At 36.9% G+C, this 19483-nt stretch overlaps 1 protein-coding gene across 1 annotated transcript; it reads left to right on the top strand.

The window, feature by feature from the left end:
- Nucleotides 1-647: 647 nt before the first annotated feature.
- Nucleotides 648-19123, top strand: LOC104547428 (adenomatous polyposis coli protein-like; the record flags this gene model as incomplete). The annotated part of the gene is made up of 3 exons (XM_010193104.1): nucleotides 648-800; nucleotides 17868-17952; nucleotides 18922-19123. Coding segments are annotated over exons 1-3 (422 nt in total), but the record flags the coding sequence as incomplete, so codon positions are not given.
- Nucleotides 19124-19483: the final 360 nt, after the last annotated feature.

The following is a 19483-nucleotide window of genomic DNA, read 5'->3' as shown; positions in this document are numbered from 1 at the left end:
TCTGCAATATGACCACTTCTTGTGTTAGAATTTTGTAACTATATTTGTTTTAGTCTTTGTGCCTTGGAGGGTATTTCTACAAAAGACTTGATTGCTACTGCATTTGATGCTTGCTTCTGTTAAAATTCCTCAATATTTACTGTTTGCCTTCAGTACAAGATCTTCTTTAGTCCATGCTATTCCTAGGAATTTTGAACATCTGTGACTCTCTTTAATTTCATAAAATAAGTAGGCAGTCAGCATCTTTTAGATACGGTTGACTGTGCTTGTTGTCTACCTGAAAATTACTAAATATGGTCTATTATCTGCATAGTTTCTCAGTGTTAGAATTGAAATGTGAACACTAAGTATGCTTCAGTATGATGCTTTGATTTTATTTCATGTATTCTGGCTTCTCCTAATACCTAAAGCAATTATTGAACTTCTTTCATTTTCTCAGTCATGTGTATTAAATGGAAGCCCACTTAAAAAAAGTCTTTGAACTGGCATTAGTTCTAGGCATTAATACTTCGGCTTAATGGATTTAAATTACATGTTTAGAAAGTGGAGTGGTAAATGGCAAAAAGAGGGGTAATTTTATGGTTAGATAAATTTGGGTGTTTTGCTAAAATATTTAAATTAAATATTTTTCTCTTACCTTTTTTTAGGACTGAGTGTAGCCCAGAATGGCCGCAGCTTCATATGATCAGTTGTTAAAGCAAGTTGAGGCATTAAAGATGGAGAACTCCAACCTTCGGCAAGAGCTAGAGGATAACTCAAATCACCTAACAAAACTGGAAACCGAGGCCTCTAATATGAAGGTATTGCAAGCTCTGAGCCTGTGTGCATCAGTTTTTCTGTTGCTGCCTTTTGTCTCATGGACTGTTAGTTGCTCAACAAGTTTTGTGTGCTTTTTAGATTCCTACAGAAGTCCTTTTCCAGGCTGTGTAAGGGAAAACTGTCAAATCTGCTTAGTTTGAAAATTGAAATATTTCAAAACAGTACTTTTAGAAACAGCTTCCAGTTTTATAGCTTCTTTTCTAGTGTGTCATGGTAAACACTACCATTCTGGCACTGTTGTACTTAGTAACAGCAGGAAGCCCAGTCTGCTGACATAGTTTGACAAAGCAAGTATTGTTCAGCTAATGAAAATGGCTTTCAGTGTTTCAAGGTAAGTTTACAATTTTTTTTACGTACTACAACTGCAGTATTTAACATCCCAAAAGGAAAAGTTCATTTTAAAATAAAATCACAGGTTCTTCAGGTTCTCCCAAAGCCTAAATTTATGCTTAATAATTTCACCCAGATCTGTCCATCTGGTGGTCAGTGGCTAGGTGCAGGCTTTCAGAGCCATCTATCCAAGAGGAAACACTAGGCTCAGCTGGAATTGAGATGGATTTTAATCAGTAGGAAGATGCACAGGACTGCATCTGTGTGATCCATGACACTGAACAAGGCAGAATTTCACAGGCATTAATGTAGGGCTTGTCCTAAGCTGACAAATCTTGCTGCTTTTTGCTAGCAGTCAGCAAAACGAGGCTGCTTTTGGTACCTCAGTTAATATGACTCAGAAATTGTTGGTGTCTCTAGATGTGCTCTTGGATAGGGTTGCCATATTCTGTATATTAAACAACATTTCTATGTCCATCTCCTTGTTTTCTGTTCATATTGCAGACTTACTGTTCCTTTATAATTAATCTTTATTTTTTAAAATATGGTACTTTGATGAATATAGCAATTAAAAGAACTTTGAACTGAACTTTCTTTTCTTCCAGCATGTAGGTTGTGACCTGTATATTCACTGTAAGAAGAAAAATTTTCTTATGTTCTGAAGCACTATCATTAGTTACAACTCTTAAAAGAAGTGCGAATTTTTCAGATTCATTTAACCTTGCATTGCAATGTAAGGTTAAGATGGTTTTGTTACCTAAATTGAAATGAAATTATACTCTTTTACACCGGCTACTTGAAACAGTGGTTGGCATTGGCAGCTGTGGAAGAAAAATTGTTTGCTCAGTTATGTATCTGAAGGCTAGTTCTGTCGTTTAGACTGTATTTCTTAAGATAATATTACAACAAATTTGTCGCTAACACCCTCTCCCTCTCTGTCATTGCAGTCTAAAATAAGGGAGAGAAAACAGGAGAGATTATCTTCCTCATAGTCTGAAAAGCAAGGAGTGTAAATGTCTTTTTTTCTCCTCCCTTGTCCCCATGCAGGTTTTCTCGTTGTTAGGGGATTTTTTTGTTGTTGGTTTGGGGTTCTTTTGGCTTTTATGCAGATAATTAAATTTCCACTGACCTAGAGACAGACCAGCTTATACAGCTCTAGGGCATTAATTTGGGATGTGGAGTAGCTTTCTGTCCTTACTTCAAACCCAGCAGACCACCAAATGGAAAGTGGCTCTATCGCACTCCACAGAGGAGTGTTTATGAACATATACAGCGTGGATGTCACATTTTTTTTCCCTTCTGAAGAGGAGATAATGAGTCAGGAGATAATTCTAGACCTAAGGAATTTATCTTAAAAATCACCAACTTGAGTATCAAACTCAGTATGTTTCTTTTCATTTTGGGGGATGGGTGGGAAGGAGATTGTTCAGATTAATTTGATTTTTTAAAAAAATCCATATTCTATGAAGAGATCCTAATTAACTGTGTTCCTCAGGAGTGCTTGCCCCTGCACCTGAACCAAGAAGCTGTTTGGAAAGGGTCAAAACCGAGCTTTGACTTGTCTTGAACCCGAAGGATGGTATTGGAATGATCTGAGAGTCTGATTATAGTTGGTGGGTGAAGTTTGATGGGCATCATTGCAGGTTTTTCTTCAGTCGGGAGATAATTTCAGGTTTGCAAGCTTTTTGGGAAAGTATGCAATGGCTTTCACTGAAAGAAACTGCATGGTTTGTATGATTCCGGTGCCATAATTAGGGATAATTACAAGAAAAATAATTAGAAGAACTAGAGCAGTGGAGATTGAAAGCTCTTTCACTACTGTATCAAGCAGTTAAAACTCCAAATATTTTGGAAAAAACAATCCTTTGGAAGCACGTCACAGAACCCTAGCAGTCTCACCCACCAAGTAAAATCCCAAGTATTAGTGGGAAAAGAGTGGCAGCAGTGGGGATAACGAGCTGTGGTTCTGTGACAGCCATAACTGTTCTTGCACCATGAATTTTAATCTGTGGGCTAGTGCAGAAATATCACACAGTGTGTTTGCTTGTGTCTCCTCCTTTGCCTTACATTCTTTAATTGGTTGTGGAAGTGAATAGTTAGGAGGGGCATTTTAAAGACAATATTGTATCTTTAAAAAAACGGTATTGGAAGTACTAGTGTTAAACTATTGTGTAAGTGTGCCTCTTCCTTATAATCGCTCCATTTCAGAAAGGTAAGGTAATCATACTGGAATTAAAAGCTTAACATGAGCTCATTTTGCATGTGTATTTATTATAAACTACTACTGACCTATGTAAGAGCAATGTCTGAATGCTTCGTGTTTAATGTTCAATTTCATATATAAAAGTGAAAGCTGTCTGCTGACCAGAAAACAACATATAGGGTAAACAAAGATAAATGTGATACTGGGGGTGCCAAAATTAGTAAAAAAGTGTCCACTTTGTTTTTCAGTTTGTGCTGTCCTAGAGAGATTAACTGTTGAAACAAAATAAATCCCTCAGTGTATTATGATTAACTTGGAAACTTCAGTTGTTACTATTGGCTTACTGTCAGATGAAATACAGTAGTTTGGTATGATTAAATGTTCTTTCTGAATCAACAAATAAGCTGTTTGACTGCTGAAGCAATGATGTTGGCCCGTAAGTGAATAAAACTGTTTCATTGTCTAGATGTAGATAGTGACAGTAACTGTATAAAACACAGACTATGGACAAATACAGAAAATAACAAACATAGTTTTATTTTAATTCAAAACCTGTAAAATTCATGAAGAGATAAAAAGCAGTCTAATGTCAGCTATACTACTTTGTGCATGTAAAGTATGTAAATGTGGAAGACTTTTTTTAGGAAAATACATCAATTTTTGAGACACACATTCCAAATGAAGACTCTTCTGCCTGGTTCTTTTAAAAGACAAGTATTTTTCTGTTAAGGATGACTTTTTTGTTGTTCTTGTTAATGTCATCACTAATTCGTATCAGCATTTTTCCCTGTATAAAATCTCAGGGGAAATAAATGTACGTAAGTTAACTTCCAGCTATTCAGGAAGTAGCTAAAGAATAATGTCATGCTTGATTTCCATACTCACTCTCTGAGTGCTTGGATTTTACATGAGTAATGTGTGTTACCTTATGGGAGAAAGCCATCTTTATTACATGCAATGCTCTGTGGGCAAAATGTTGTCTCTTCCAGCTTTATGTAGTAGCAATAATAGAACAGGAAGACTGTCAGTAGAACTGATTCAGATTTCACAGAATCACAGAATATTAGGAGTTGGAAGGCACCCCTTCTGATACACCCCAGGATGCCATTGGCCTTCTTGGCCGCAAGGGCACAGTGCTGGCTCATGGTCATCCTGCTGTCCACCAACACCCCCAGGTCCTTTTCTGCCTGGCAGCTTTCCAGCCACTCGTCCCCAAGCCTGTAGCGCTGCATGGGGTTATTGCGACCAAAGTGCAGATTTCTTGATTTTTTTTAATTTTTTTTTTGAGAAGCATTGTAGCCACTGTAAATAAACAAGGCAATTGTTAAACTCCTATTCTCAACAAATAACAATCTGCTGCTTCATGACTTTTTTTACAGTTTTTCATTTTGTGGTGGCTGAGGTTTTAGCAGATCATTGTCCTCATATTAAGGTTTTAGTTTTAATAATTTTCTGTGGGTTTTTCAGTTGTTGTTTTGTTTGTCTCCTTTAAGGAATTCAGGTTTAAAAGACAAAACCCTAGAGAACTAGTTACTGTCATGTCCAGTGCACGTCCAAAGGGTGGTTTGTTTCTGACATGGATTTGTTTGTGGGTTTCTTCTGCTAATTAGACAGCAGAGTAATAAACCTTGTGTTGCTATTATGTTGGATTGAAATGTATTTTGAGTAAATAAAAAAAACAAGTGCTAAGATATTTTGAAGATTTTGATTCTGAATGTGTTTGTACAATGTTAAGCTAAGATAATGTGGCCGCAGAAGAAACATTAAGCGTATAGAATATCCCAGATTTATTGCAGTGTTGTGCATACTTTGTGAGATTGAATAATTAGTACTCAAATTAGCAGAATTAAAGGTAAAAAGTGAGCTAAAGTAGATGTCATGGTGCCTGTTTTTTTGTTTTGTTTCTGTCATGATAGAGTTGTGAGAATCTGAGAAAGCTTGTATCCTACTAGAACTGAGTGTAATTTTATAATTAAATAAAATTTCATTTTATTTTATCTGCAAATATAACTTCCTTTAATATTTTTATGAGTATTTAAAGGGATAAATATACAAATCCTTAGCAAGAATAACAGACTGACCAACAAATTAGCAACTTAAAAGTCTGTTTCATTAATAAGGAGGAATCTGAAAAATGTACTGCTTCCAGCTTGGAGTTTGTTGGCATGCTTTTGTTTATAAAAAACAGGAGATTGATGTTCAGAAAGTTCCCAGTATTAACTTGATTGCAATGTTTTTGACACTCTCTTACACTTTTTGGACACGAACTCTTTGTTAACCTTGGCATTTTGTGATCTATAAGCCATAAAAGAGTTCTGATCCTTTACATCAGATACACCAGTGGCTGAATCACATCCTTTTTTTTAGAAGTTTACACATGTAGCAATGTAATATTTCAGATACTGTTGGTACCCTCTATCTCCCTTGACTAAATTTTGAGGTTTGCTTTAAAATCATAGCTGAGCAATTCTCTCTTTTGGAATCTGTGACTACTTTTATTAGATGTCTCCTGGATTAGTTAAGCAGGCAATAACCAAGCTCCATTTTATGGTCATACAGTCTGCTTAGCCACCATTTCTTGATATTTAACCTTGAAAACCTACTTTATTCTGGTCAGCTCTCTCTGATCATCAGTGTTTAATGATCCTCACTGTAAAGCACAGAAGGTGCTAGGAAATAATTTTGTAACTAGCACAACAGTTTTTAGTCCAATGTATCCTGGTAACCCATGTGCTCACAAATTAGAATTTGAAGCCTAACATGTTCACAATGATCTCTGATACATAAAGCGTAACAATTTTGTCATGTACTGTATACATACGTAATGTGTATTTGTCTATCTGCATATGAGGTTGCTCAGGTAGGTGGTAGGGAAATAGATTTAATGGATACTCATGTTCGCAATCCCATCTTCAGAAATCTAACAACAGTTTTTCTTCTAAGGTACTAGAAAGTACATGTTTTGCTGGGGTTACTTACTGTGTCAGATTACATGACTTTCCCGTATCTTTCCAAAGTGAGAGTGGTTTTAGCTTCATCTTGCCTTTTCCCTTTTTCCTTTTATCTTCAGAGAAAAAATTTTTAGTTGGCATTACACGCAGTGAAATGTTTCACCAAGGCATACAGAAATAAAAAATTACGTTAACCTCTGAAAGTGAAGCATTCAGTACACAGAAGATAAATGCTTATGTTAAAATAGATCTGGATTAAAATTAAAATTGATCTGGAATTGCTGTTGGTGAATAGGCTATAACATAGTAAGCAAACTGCTGTGTAACTTGGGAAGTTTATACTTAAATTTTTAGTATCATAGTGATTTCATTGTGCCTCCTTGCACATCAGAATATTAGCATAATTTCCAGAACTGTCACTGGAAATCTGATTTCCAAGTGATCCGAGTTATCTGTTAGGTTGTTATATCTGCTAAGAGTTCAAGTCAGATATAACATAGTGGATTATAGTTGCTTCATGAACCAAAACCAATGTTTTGGTGTCTCCACAGTAATTGCTTATATGGAGCTTAGGTATATTTCACTGCTATGCAGAGAACATCTCAGTGGCACTGTCTTAAATATAAGCGTCAGTGATAAAACTTCTGGAGCAAAGGGAAAAAACAGATATAGTGAAATACCAGAAATAAGTTGGGAAGATTGAGGTATGACCTCTTTGGCTTTAAAGAAAGAACAGACTACAGCTAAGAAAGAGGAGAAATCATTTACTGGATTGATTGTGAGAGCTGGATACTTTAAACTGTATACTTAAAACTGTAGTCATGTAAATTATTTCCTTTCTGTCAAAAGTCTCCATCAGTTTGTCAGCTGGTGGTTCCTTCTTTGTTTATGGATCCTGAGGTTCCGCTATGGCAGGTTCCCTCTGTGCAGCAATTCAGCCAGTATGCCTTCTTAGCGAAAGCTTCTCTTCTGTGTAATCCACACTGTGTCAACCTTACTGCTTGAGAGTGATCTCCTGTTAGTTAGAAACACCTAGCCCCCGAGATCCTTCACTAGCATGTTTCCAATTGCTTCCTTACATATCGCCTTTTATTTGTTGTCTGTTAATGTAATGTTACACTGACAAACTCTGGAATTCAAACTGAAGAAAATTCAGTGATTTATTTTTTTCCCCCACCAGACAGACATCTGTATTGCTTACCAAATTTGTGCATATGTATGTATGTATGTAATTTTCCTACAAGATCTTTACATGTCTATGTTCTTCTGTTTATAACAATCACTTGCTTGTCAGACTAAGATCAAGATCTGTATTCAGTGTTTAAAATGGGGTCAGCATGCAAATTATGGAAGGTGTGATGCCACTTTTAGAGAAAAAAGTTTAGGAAAAACTGCTGATCTACAGAACTGCAAGCCTGAGGTTGTAATAGACATGTCAGAAAATGCAGTGAAGAACCAACTGCTAATAGGCAGAGTTAACATTTCTTTCTTAGGGAGAAGGGTAGCTCACAAATATGTGTTTTTTTTAAAGAATCATTGAGTAGCGGGTAAGCAATACTGGCACTGATGATTCTGCTTGGATTTCTAAATTTAGTTTAATAATGTCCCTGATCAAAGACTCCTGAAGAATCTAAGTTGATTTAGATAGGTTCTTTGATTACCAACTTAAAAGTAGAAAATGAGGAGCAGAATAAACAGAGTTAATTGTTTGTTTATTTTGCAAGTAGAGTCTTAGTGAGATTTCTGACGTGACCTGTGTTTTTTCAGCATATTCATGAGTTATCTGGAAAAAAGAATGAGGTGAAAAAGGCTGATGATTTTCAGTATGATAAAAATGAACATGAACTGTGAAGAGCTGCAGAAGAACCTTGTGGTATTGAGTGAGGGAATTGAATACACAGCAAATAAAATTTAGTGCCATGAAGTGTAAAACAATCACGTTGGAAAAGAGCATTTATATATGTAATGCGGGGTTCTGAATTAGCATGGCAACAGCATAGAAAGTGGGCTTAGAGATATTGTAAATATCTGAAAATGTCAGGTGTTCTTCATAAGTTGTCAGGTTACTGCTTACATTGGATCCAAAAAGTCAGTCTGATATTGGGAATTACTTGGTGCAAATAGGAAATCAAAAAAGCTATAATCATGTCAGTAACATATGCTGCATCCAGAAGTTGAGTAGTATGTCCTGTTCCAAGGAACCTCATAACAATATAGTAGAATTAGTATAGGTGCAGAAAAAATAAGTGTTAAGAAAAGCTTCCTTAAGTGGCATGATAGAATAGAACAGGACTTTTCAGGTGGAGAGAGTGGGAGAACAGAGAGAGGGACAAGATGGGAAGAAGGTTGTTGAGCTCTAAAAGATCATAAATAGCATAAGCAAGGTTAATAGGGAATTACTGGTTTCCCTCAATACCACATCTAAGAGTCATCAAATAACATTGTCAGATAGCAAGCCGAAAACAAACCAAACCAGTTGCATTTCTCATCTTTGAGATAAGTTTCATCTTGTCTTTGCTATGGGAGCATTTGGATACCAGCATAATTGATCAGGAGGTAGTACCACTGGAGTTTTGGTTTCAAGAAGTCTGCAAGTCATGGCCAGCTAGAAACTGGGGAGAGAACATACAAGAGAAATGAACAGTAGGTTTTGTTTTATTCGTGTGTCCTCATTAGGTTCCTGCTGTTGGAACTGGGCTGTTGGTGTGGGTGATCTGTACCAGTGTGAAGGACAGTGTTTGCTCTTGATTCTATTGGGTTTTTTCCCCAGCTGGGTATGGCGGAAGAGGACTTGAATTTCCCTCCTTTGTAGAGCTCCAGAGCATTGTAAAGGAGAGGGAAAGGGGCCTTCAGAGCTTGGGGGCTGGAGTGGCATGAAGGGGGGAAGGTGACAGCAGGAGCCTATGGTAGAGTAGGAATTGGAGACCTCTGCCTGACTAGTGATGGAGAGCCCTTTCTGGGACCAAATACTGCTCTGCAGGTCAAGTCTGCCCTGCAAGGCTGCTGTACGCAGTGGGGGGGGGTTGTACTGAGACTTGAGAATAGCAGTTGAAGAGTCTCTTCAACTCACTTTTTTTTCGCTTTTGTTTGAATGTTTAAAACTTTTAATTAAAAGCTTAGCTAATTATCCTGGTTTATAGTTTAGCTTTTGTTTAAAACCTTTCCAGTTGTCTTTGGGACTCCAGTGGAAAGTTAACAAGAAGGTCTGAGCAGATCTACCACAACGCTCTGGCCACCTGAAAAGTAGCGTGGTCCCCAATACGTTAGTCTTTATGTTTCTGGAGAACAGTTTAGCAAATAATTTCAGAAAAGCATTTTTGATGAAAATTTGTACTTAATTGGAATAAAAAGTGTGATAATTTAACTTCAAAAATTCTACATGAGGTGGCACAAGGATAACTTTGTCACATTAAAAAGTGCTAGGTTTTTGGGTGGTGGGTTTTGGTGGGTTTTTTTGTTGTTTGGAGGTTTGTTTTGGTTTTGTTCTGTTTGATTTTTTTGTTGGGGATGGGGAGGTATTTTTTTGGGTTGTTTGAGTTTGTTGGGGTTTTTTTTAGGAAACCAGAGTTGTTAGATTATTATGTAAAGGTCCAGAGAATTTGAATAATTTAAGTTGCCAATATGATCCCATAGTTTCCTCTACAATTTATGAAGCAGTTGGAAAGCGTCGTGATCATCCTGTGATGTCATTACTATGCTGCTATGAGGCTGTGAGCACATTACCATTTTTTACAATATCCTTTGGTTCTGGCATTTGTTTTTTTCATATCATCGCTGTTCTACCTGTGCATGCCTGGCTTAAAGCTTTTTGGCGAAGAATTGTGTTTACTTGGGTACAGATGGCAGTGAAAGCAAGCTTTTTTTCTTAGCACTAGCAGCAGTTGAGCATACACTTTCCCTGCTTGATTATCCTTTATGTCACCGACTGATGAGAACCTTCTAACATGCTCTCCATTTGCTCATTGCCATGCAAGTGTTGTACCACAGAAAGTAGTGCCTGTGTTGAATCTACCCTTGTCCTGGCATTGTGTCCATGCATCTTCCAGCCGCCTCTAATGACTCAACTTCATTTTGACTGTTTTTTCAGTGTTCTGGCTGATGTGGCCAAAGTTGCTTTGTTTTTCTTTTTTTATACTTTTTACTCCTGGCCCTTAGCAGTTATTTGTATGATATTGTGCACTCTGCTGACTTAACAGAGCTTTTTTTTCTCCTCCAAACTTCCATTTTTTTATAGCTTGCTTTGATACAGCTGTCTGGCACACAGTAGAGGCTTTGTCTTGATTTCTTTGATACTTCACTGAATTCTGTTGTGGCCCAGCTTTAGGGGAGTTTTAAGCAGGAAAAGAAGTTACAGCAGACAAGGGAAATGTAGAAGGAACTAGAAGTGTTTTGAAGAACAGCTCAAGGTGCAGTAGCAAATGTGGAGTTTGTGTAATAAGTTTCCTGCTTCTGAGAAGGAAGCTATGGGAGGGTATGAATGAATCAAAAGCATGAATTAAAAAAAAAAAGTGAAATTCTAATTTGTGTCAGTTTTGAACAGTGAAGACTTTGCAATGAATCTGTCCTCCATATTGGTTCTTTGCCTGCAGCACTAATAACCTTGTGATTGAAACTACTAAAAAGTAGTAATGTACACAATAGACTTTATTTTTTACTTTTTTTTTGCTTTTTAGATGAAAAAAATACCACCCAAAAAAGGCTTAAAATTAATTTTATTTGGGCTGCACATTCAAACATTAAGGAAATGCCAGCTTTAAGGTAGGCGATGCTACCCTGATTTTGTCTGCTGGTTTGTAGACCCTATGATACAGTTTTACCTGTTCTACAGAAAGACCTTCTGAAGTTAGCATGGGCAGTGCTCACAGTAAGGATTAAAATATACCTTTGTATAAAATAGTGTTATTTTCTAATTTACCTCTGCAAGTGAAGTCTTTAAACACATATTTTCATTATCTGGAGAGAGTCAGATATTTCTCTTGAAAGTTACTCCTTCTGTCTGACAGTATCTTCTGTCAGCTGGATTTCTTATCCAAACCTGTCTTCTTGAATGAGCTGTGGTCTCACTATGAGTGAGTCATGTAGGTCATGGAAATTGCACGACTACAGTCTCTGTTAGAAACAGACTGCAGACTGCTGAGCCAGTACGAGAGAATTCAGTAAGTATTGTGAGATACAGTTCTCACACAACACTATGGCATCGTGGACAGACAGTGCTCAAAATTTAATTACATTCAGTACAACCTACCAAAATATTTTGTTAGTGATAATGGATATTTTGCTCTCAGTGTAACTGAATTGTGTTTTGTATTCTGAAGTAATAAATATTTTAAAAATTCACTGTGTGCTAACTTTCTTTGTTGTGTGCAGTAATGAATTGGATAACTGTAGAAATTTGACATTATAGCTGTTAAATAAGGGAGAACCTTAAAAATGTAGTAGCATAGAATCTAGCACTTTGAAAGTCTGTTCCTCTTCCAAATGGTTGGCCCTATAGGCATTTGTACACCAGATATGCATACACCTCTGCTCTTGTGGAAAGCCTCTTTAAACTTTGTAGTAATCCCATTCTGCAAAACAAGTGTGATAAAAATGGACAGAAAATGGTGACACCTAATTTTATCCTTTGAGTACCCACACTAACTTCCTACCTTTTTCCTCAAGTCTTCATATTTGTTTTATTTATCTGGCTGTGTGAACAGTCTTACTGTCAAAATAGCTAGGTAATCGAGTTTGAGAGTGAAATGAGCTGTCTTACACACAAAGGGTGTTCATCTGGAGAATTAACTCTTAGGGGCAAGTTGACAGAGTAGTAGCTACTACCTTTCTGCTACCTGCTTGTCTTCATTGGCAATGCCTCTTTTGAGGCTAAATTTATAAAGATTTTAGTTTTGACTCGTGAAAATAATTTCCAGTGTTTTTCAAAAAATGCATTGTGTGATGAAAGAGTAGGGAGAAAAGGCATTGATTCAGCATTTAACATTCCTTGCCTGTATAATTATTTGTGGAATAGTTGCTAAATTCTGAGCTTCTGTAACTTCTGCTGTGTGAATTCATGCAGTATTTTCTTTCCAGTATATGCTTGATTTCCATTTAATTTCAATACATGCTTTCCCAACATGTAAGTGCTTGAACTTCTGGAGTCTTTCAAGAGAAAATGGTAATCAAGGTTAATGTAGGAAACTTCATATACTCTTCTCATTTTTTATTTTTTTTTCCCCTAAAATGAGCTTACATCTACCTTCTCAAATTAATTCCCTCAGTTGGATTTTGCACTTGCACAATGATTTTATGGTGCCCCACGCACCCATGCCTTTCAGGAGGCAAGAGGTGTTGTCAGTCTTAAGACACGTACAAGAGGCTGTCACATCAGGATTGTGACATGGAGGAAGTATACTGTTGGTACAGTAGATAGGCAAGGGACAGTGGAATGGATAGAGCCTCTAAAAAGAAATGTAGTTTTGAAGATACTAATGTGTATTGGTCATCTGATAAATTCTAATGTGTGAGTGGAAGAAACTCCCATAAGCTGAACTGAGTTTTACAAATTGAATCGAATGATGAATTCTGGGGAATGCTTCTCTTCAGTGATTTTGCAACTAATGGAGTCAGACATTTGCAAATAACTTTTTAAGTTCATGTGAACTAAAAACGTATTTATAAAAGTCGTTTATGATCTTAGAAAACATGGGCATTTAAAATGTCAGAGAATGTGTGTTGTTAGGATTTCACAATAATAGCATGATCTTTGCAATTCTAAAGATTCTGCTAGAATCCAAATTGGCTGGAAAATTGAATAAAATGTTATTTTTTTAATTTAAGTGAAATTGAGCTGGTGATACATGTAGTTACTGACATTACTTTGGACAGCATTCTTTCTGAGTATAAAATCAGTTAACAGTTGATCTGACAGTGGGCTTGCACTAAAAATTTAGTACACTTCAGTATGTGGTTACAGCAAGTGACAGCTCATGACCATGGTGGCACCAAGCAAATATTTTTCTTCTGGAAAATGACATTGTTCGAAATTAAAATGAGCAACATCATTTCACATAACAGATGCTTTCCTCTTTCTTACAGAGTTGAGTTGCTCCAGTGTTTCACCTCAGTCAGCAGTGCTGTCATTGCTGTTATCATTTGGACTTGGTAGCAGGGTTGAGCAGCCAGAGCAATTGCTTGTCAATTCAGGCAATTAGAAGGACTCCCACCACGCTTGATTAAGTAGCAATGGAATTAGCCAAAATGTGTAGGAGTAAAGGGCCTTTTCCATAGCTGTCACTTGGCCCTAGTGAGTGTTGAATAGTGTGTTCAATGCTATTCACTATTCACTATGTGATAGTGTGTAAGGCACTGCCAAGTTCATAGAGTTATGAAGGGTCATGTAAGACCTTGAACTTAAGTTTATGCTATCTATAAATGCATAGAAAATAGTATTCTGTGTGCTACACTGGTTGAACTTCAAAAATCGCTTTGTTTAGGATGCAACTGCATGTACAAATGCTGCCAGAAATACTTACTTTTAAAAATACTGCTGATTTGGTTAAAAGCAATAGTTCTCAGTCAGCATGCATATTCCCATCCTATATGGTGCTAAATAGATTTTCGGTTACTGTCTGAAATTGTAAACGCTTTCTGTATTTGTGCAGTTAAACTGTTTTTATGCTCAAATGTTGTAAATACAGTGATAAGCATAACCGAAAAAATATAAACTGAAGGATAACTCAGTTTGGGGTTTCTTTACAAACCTTGAAAGAAACACAGTGCCGTGTGTGTGTATATATGCATGAAGATGACAGGAATGTGACTGTTCTTCCCACAGGCCCACGAATAATTACAGTTAAAAAGAAAGAACACATATGAAGAATGTCTTATTAAAAATGTATCTATAGAATGGGTATTATTGGAAATCTTTTCAGAAATGTGCTCATGCTTAGATCCAGTAAATTTCAAAACATCTTCACTTACTGTTCCAGCTGATACTGGTTCTGTGAGTGTATCTGGCATACTTCTGCCAGCTATTTAATATATTTAATTTTCATGATGATTTTCATAGATTTTGGCATTTGCTGAGTACATAAAACTTTTAGAAAAGTGTATACAAGTAATAAAGCTTTTTCTATTTGAAAGAGGTGAGAAGAGGGAAGCAAGTAGTGTTTACAGAAGACCAAACATATCTGATTTGTGTGGATTGGTATCAGTGCTCCTTTTCCTGCCAAAGGAGAGGTATATGCCTAAACCAGAATGTCTTTTTACAGATACCATGTTTTGAAATATTTCTTAATAGTTATACTTTGTGTTCAAATAGCTGATTATATTTTTAAGTCTTAACTTACTGGGATTTGAAATCTGGTGGTGTTCCTCTGTGGTTCCTTTCTTTATTAGCAGTTTGACTAAATTCACAGCCGTTTAGCAGTTTTATTTACAACCCATACCACTTAGCTGGTTATTGCTGACAGGTCTGATCTTTTTTTATTTAATTATCTAGAAAGTAAGGTCAGGACTATATCACAGAGTCCAAACAACAATTTAAAAAACGGACGTTGTTTCTGTACTTCACAGTTTGGAGACTGTAAAGAAGAAACCTTTTAAAATGATGTTGAGTCATAAGGCCAGCTCCATTTCCAAAAGCATTTGGTTTTTTTTACTTCTGCAGTAGCACAAGATAAACTAGGTTATATTTAAGTGACCATTAAAATAATTTTACTTCCATTCTTTAAAAGAACAGAAAACAACTTTTGCAGCCTTTCCGTATAGATACACTTACGTTTGTGTATTTTTTGAGTAAGTTGTCACCAAGTTAGTAATGAATTTGCTTATAATAATGCTACAAACCACTGCTTGTATATTTAATAAAATTTGAATAACTAAACAGTATTAATTTAATTTCAGTTAAATTGATTCAGGTTTATTTGTGGAGAAAATTTTACACTATTTAGTAGACATGATTTCAAAAGTAATTTAAAATTATTGTGTGAAAATACTGTTTCAAAGCACTGTAGTAATCTTGGGGAAAAATGGGGGAACTGCATGTAAACAGCATTAGTGTTGAGTCCTGGAGTTACAAAAAGTGAATAAATAAATATTTGCATGATCACATTAATAGATAAATTCCCATGTTTCCTCAAAATTGCAGAAAACTTCAGTTCCTTTACTCAGGTAAAATTGTAAATCCCCTGATTTGTCATTTTAACACACTGCCTCACTTTCCACCAGTACCTGGCCCAGGGGCTGCATCTTCCTCTCTAGCTTTTGTCTGCTTCGTCGGCTTAGATTTCAGCGTGTGCCGTGACTGAGTTTGAAATTTATGTCATTATGGCCTCATAATGGCATTGTTACCCTTGCAATGGTACTATAGAAAAGAAATACAGAAAAAGGTAAGGAGGAACTCTTTACCTGTTAACTTTTTTAAAAAGCACGTCCTGTTGGAAACAAGGAGTTAATTTAAAAACTAAAAGTTACAACCTAAATTAATGAACTGTAGCAGAGAAAGTTGAGAAAGGTGATCCAGTGTGCTAATGTTTACCTGTTGGCAGTATTCAGAAAGACCAGTCTTTAGCTGCCTGGACACCTCAAGTCATGTAATTTGGTAGTGCAGAAAAAGGTGATAATATTTCCAGTTAGCTCTTCATATTGGCTCTTGAAGCAGGAAGACTCATTATGTAGGAAACTATACTGAATGTATGATTTCTGGAATAGCAGGAGAGAGGTGAGAAAGAGGCTTCTAAGAAGGGAAGAGGAGAAGGAATTTGATGTTTGGATTGGATTTTTTCCCCCGCACCTAGCTACAGTTCTCAGAGGAAAGGGATTCATTAGTTATTTCTAAATTTATCTGAGTTGCCATGTCTTTCAGAAGCCTACAGTATTCTGAAGACCACTCCACATATCCACATTGCCCTTTTAGGCTTTTAAATTAAGGCTGCTGTCTGCAAATGTAATCTGCCCTTACCTCAAATAATGTAGGAGTGCTTCTTTGAAAAACACCAGATTGCTTGTTTGTCTGACTTTGCTGACAAGGCAGATGTTATGTATAAAGGTGGCTGGATCATATGGCTAATGAGGATGCCCTTGAATGCACTTCAAAGCACAAACACAGTGGAGATGTCTTGGCAAGAGTAGTGATTTTATCACACCAGACTTGATCCTAAAGGCTATGCCAGCATTAACATGTAGTGCAGTAAACCAAGATCTGTAGATTAATTATGTTGAGGACCCAGTGTGCTTGCTCTGTATCTTTCAAGGAAATTTGGTTTTGAACTGGCTCCAGGCTGGTCTTGTGGAGTGAATGTCCATTAACAGTCTTCAGTAGAACTGATGGTGTGGTTTGATTGGAAAGGAATTTGGTTCACACTCCAAGATCACCCTGCAATGTGAACCGAAGTATGGGAGTGGGACAGATGAGTTTGGCATTGGATGGGTCCAAACTAGAACAAGAATGTGGACACACACAGGCAATGTGTAAACTGAGAAATTTGGCCTCATTTCACCTGCAGAATTATTTCCACAAAAGAGTATAGTAATTAGTGTGTCTGCACTCCAGAATTACTCCCCTAGAGAGCCACCATCTAATTACATGGTGGGTGGGTGCAGTGACTGTGCTGCTACCATGTGGTGAGTCTAGTGCTTAGAGATTGTTTCCCCAGAGTGCTGTGCAGTTCTGTATTCAAATACTTTAACTTTTTTTTTTTTTTTAAACAATGAACAACACTTTGAATATAGAAAAGCTCAGTAGTGTGTCTGTTTAAAGAATATCTTGATTCAAGGCCTGGTTGGACAGGGCTTTGGGCAGCCAGGTCTGGTGGGAGGTGTCCCTGCCCATGGCAGGGGGGGTTTAACTGAATGAGCTTTAAGGTCCCTTCCAACCTAAACCATTCTGTGATTCTATGACTTAGAAGGAGTCCTGAATATCTTTCTTGTAGGCATGGCAATGGTAGTAATAGTAGTAGTAGTAATAAGCCAAATAATACAACACCATGAGAGAATCGTAAGACTTTTCCTTATAGGAGTAGTGGTGATAGCATTGGTGGTAATAGCAATAGTAGTACTAAGAAAAATATGACTCTCCTTGCTGGTTTACAGTGGTGGTAATGCCTTTCAGAAAATAAATCCTGGGGATTACTTCTGCTCTAATATTTTTGAGGTTTAAAAAGTGGCATTCAAGCTACTTTTGTAACTTTTAGTTCTGTATCCGAATTTTATATTTACACAACTAACTTTAGATACAGATGGAGATATTTTATTTTTCTGTGTGTCCATTTGTCCATCTGTAAGTTCGAGATAACTGGTACTTACTTTGAGAATAATCTTTAAATAAGCCAATAGATTGGACTACCAGAGAGGATGAATCGCTCAGGATAGACTTTACATCGTGACAGTGCATGTGGAAATACTGTATAATATATTTGATGGCGATTAAAGTTATGACACTTGATCACTACTCACATGAAATTTAGTTTAAATCGGTGTCTCAGTAGCTATTACATAAATGTGCACTTAAGGGCAGGATAAGATGTATTTCGTCTATGGTTTCTTTTTGTTTGTATTCCTTAATTAAGCTTTATTTCTTACAGGAGGTGCTGAAACAGCTACAGGGAAGTATTGAAGATGAGGCAATGGTGTCTTCTGGACAAATTGACTTACTGGAACGACTTAAAGGTAAGTCTTGAATTATGTTTTAAGTACCTTCATTTGTTTCTCAGTTGTTTGTTCTTTGGGGTTAAATTTTCTAAACCAGCTGCATCTTCTTCCCAGTGCTGCCTTTGATGGTCTCAGTGCCTGTTATTTTGGTTTAGCATTTCAAGAAGCATTCTTAAAAAAAACCAACCTAACAAACAAACAAAAAAACCTGTTCCTGTGCTGCTTTTATGCTTTTTCTGCTGTTACCCTTCATATGAATTGCTTCATTTGAATTGCTTTTGATATAACTTGTATTTCACTCAGTTTTTCAGAAAAAAAGTTTGTTTAAGCTAATGATTAATTAATTCCACCATTGTTTTAAACTTGTTTGCATGCCCTGCCCTCTCCATGTCATATTACTGGAATTGCATCTGTCATGTTGGAAATTGATGCCCCCTTTCTTAGGGCGTGTGCTGGAATGTGCAGCATCCCACTATGCAGGGTGTGCAAAGCAAGCCCAGACCACTGACTCCCTGTATACATCGATTATCCCTATCACTAAACCAGAAATACCATAGGGGTTGTCTGCTTTTAAGGGCCCCGAAGTGAGCACATTGTCACCGCTTACATGACAGTGAAGCACCTGCAGGTTCTCTTGAGAAAGAAACCATTAGAAAGTGAACCACAAGAACAACTCGTGTGACATTTCTTTAAAGCACTGCCCATTTCTAAAGTCCTCTGGGAAAGAGGCAGGTAGGCTTGTGTGGGGATACTGCTCTGATTCTCAAGATTACAGTTTGGCCATCTGCTCAGATGACTACTATTCTTCAAGTGTACCATTGAGACTGGTTTTGTTCACATTATGTTCTTCTGTGGTTTTCCATGCAAAATATTTCCATCGAGAAAATCTCAGATTTGTTCAGGAAATAAGAAATCAAGATAGAAATTATCTTCTAAATCTGTGCTGCTGAACTTCAACTCTGAAAATGTTTGCTCTTTATTATCCAGAACTGAACTTGGAAAGCACCAGCTTCCCTGGAGTGAAGTTAAGGCCAAAGGTGTCCATGCGTTCCTACGGGAGCCGGGAAGGGTCTGTGTCAAGCCGCTCAGGAGAGTGCAGTCCTGTTCCCATGGGTTCATTTCCAAGAAGAGGATTTATGAATGGAAGCAGAGAAAGTACTGGTTATTTAGAAGAGCTAGAAAAAGAGAGGTAAATTTATGTGTTTATTCATCCAGTACGGATTGACTCCTGATTTTTACATGAAAATTTAGTGTCACACCTAGTATTTAGGTATCATGCCTATACTTTTGGTCATTGGTATATTTATCTTAACAGGTAAGGAAACCAGGAATCTATATTTAGACGCACACCAAAAAAATAATCTTAAAATACATCATACAGTTTTTACATCGTCTTTGTATTTGCATTTCGTTGTTACTCTTTGTTAGCTGAAGGTTGTTTCATTTTGATCAGCAGATTGTCAGCATCTGAAATGTATTTAGAGAGAGGGTGGAGCATCGCAAACATCTCCATATCTCCTCAACCCTGCTGATAAGTGCTGAAACTGTA

Source organism: Mesitornis unicolor, unplaced genomic scaffold (genome assembly GCF_000695765.1).
Source record: "Mesitornis unicolor isolate BGI_N332 unplaced genomic scaffold, ASM69576v1 scaffold46799, whole genome shotgun sequence".
NCBI classification, from domain to species: Eukaryota; Metazoa; Chordata; class Aves; order Mesitornithiformes; family Mesitornithidae; genus Mesitornis; species Mesitornis unicolor.
This window is presented reverse-complemented; position numbering and strand designations above follow the sequence as displayed.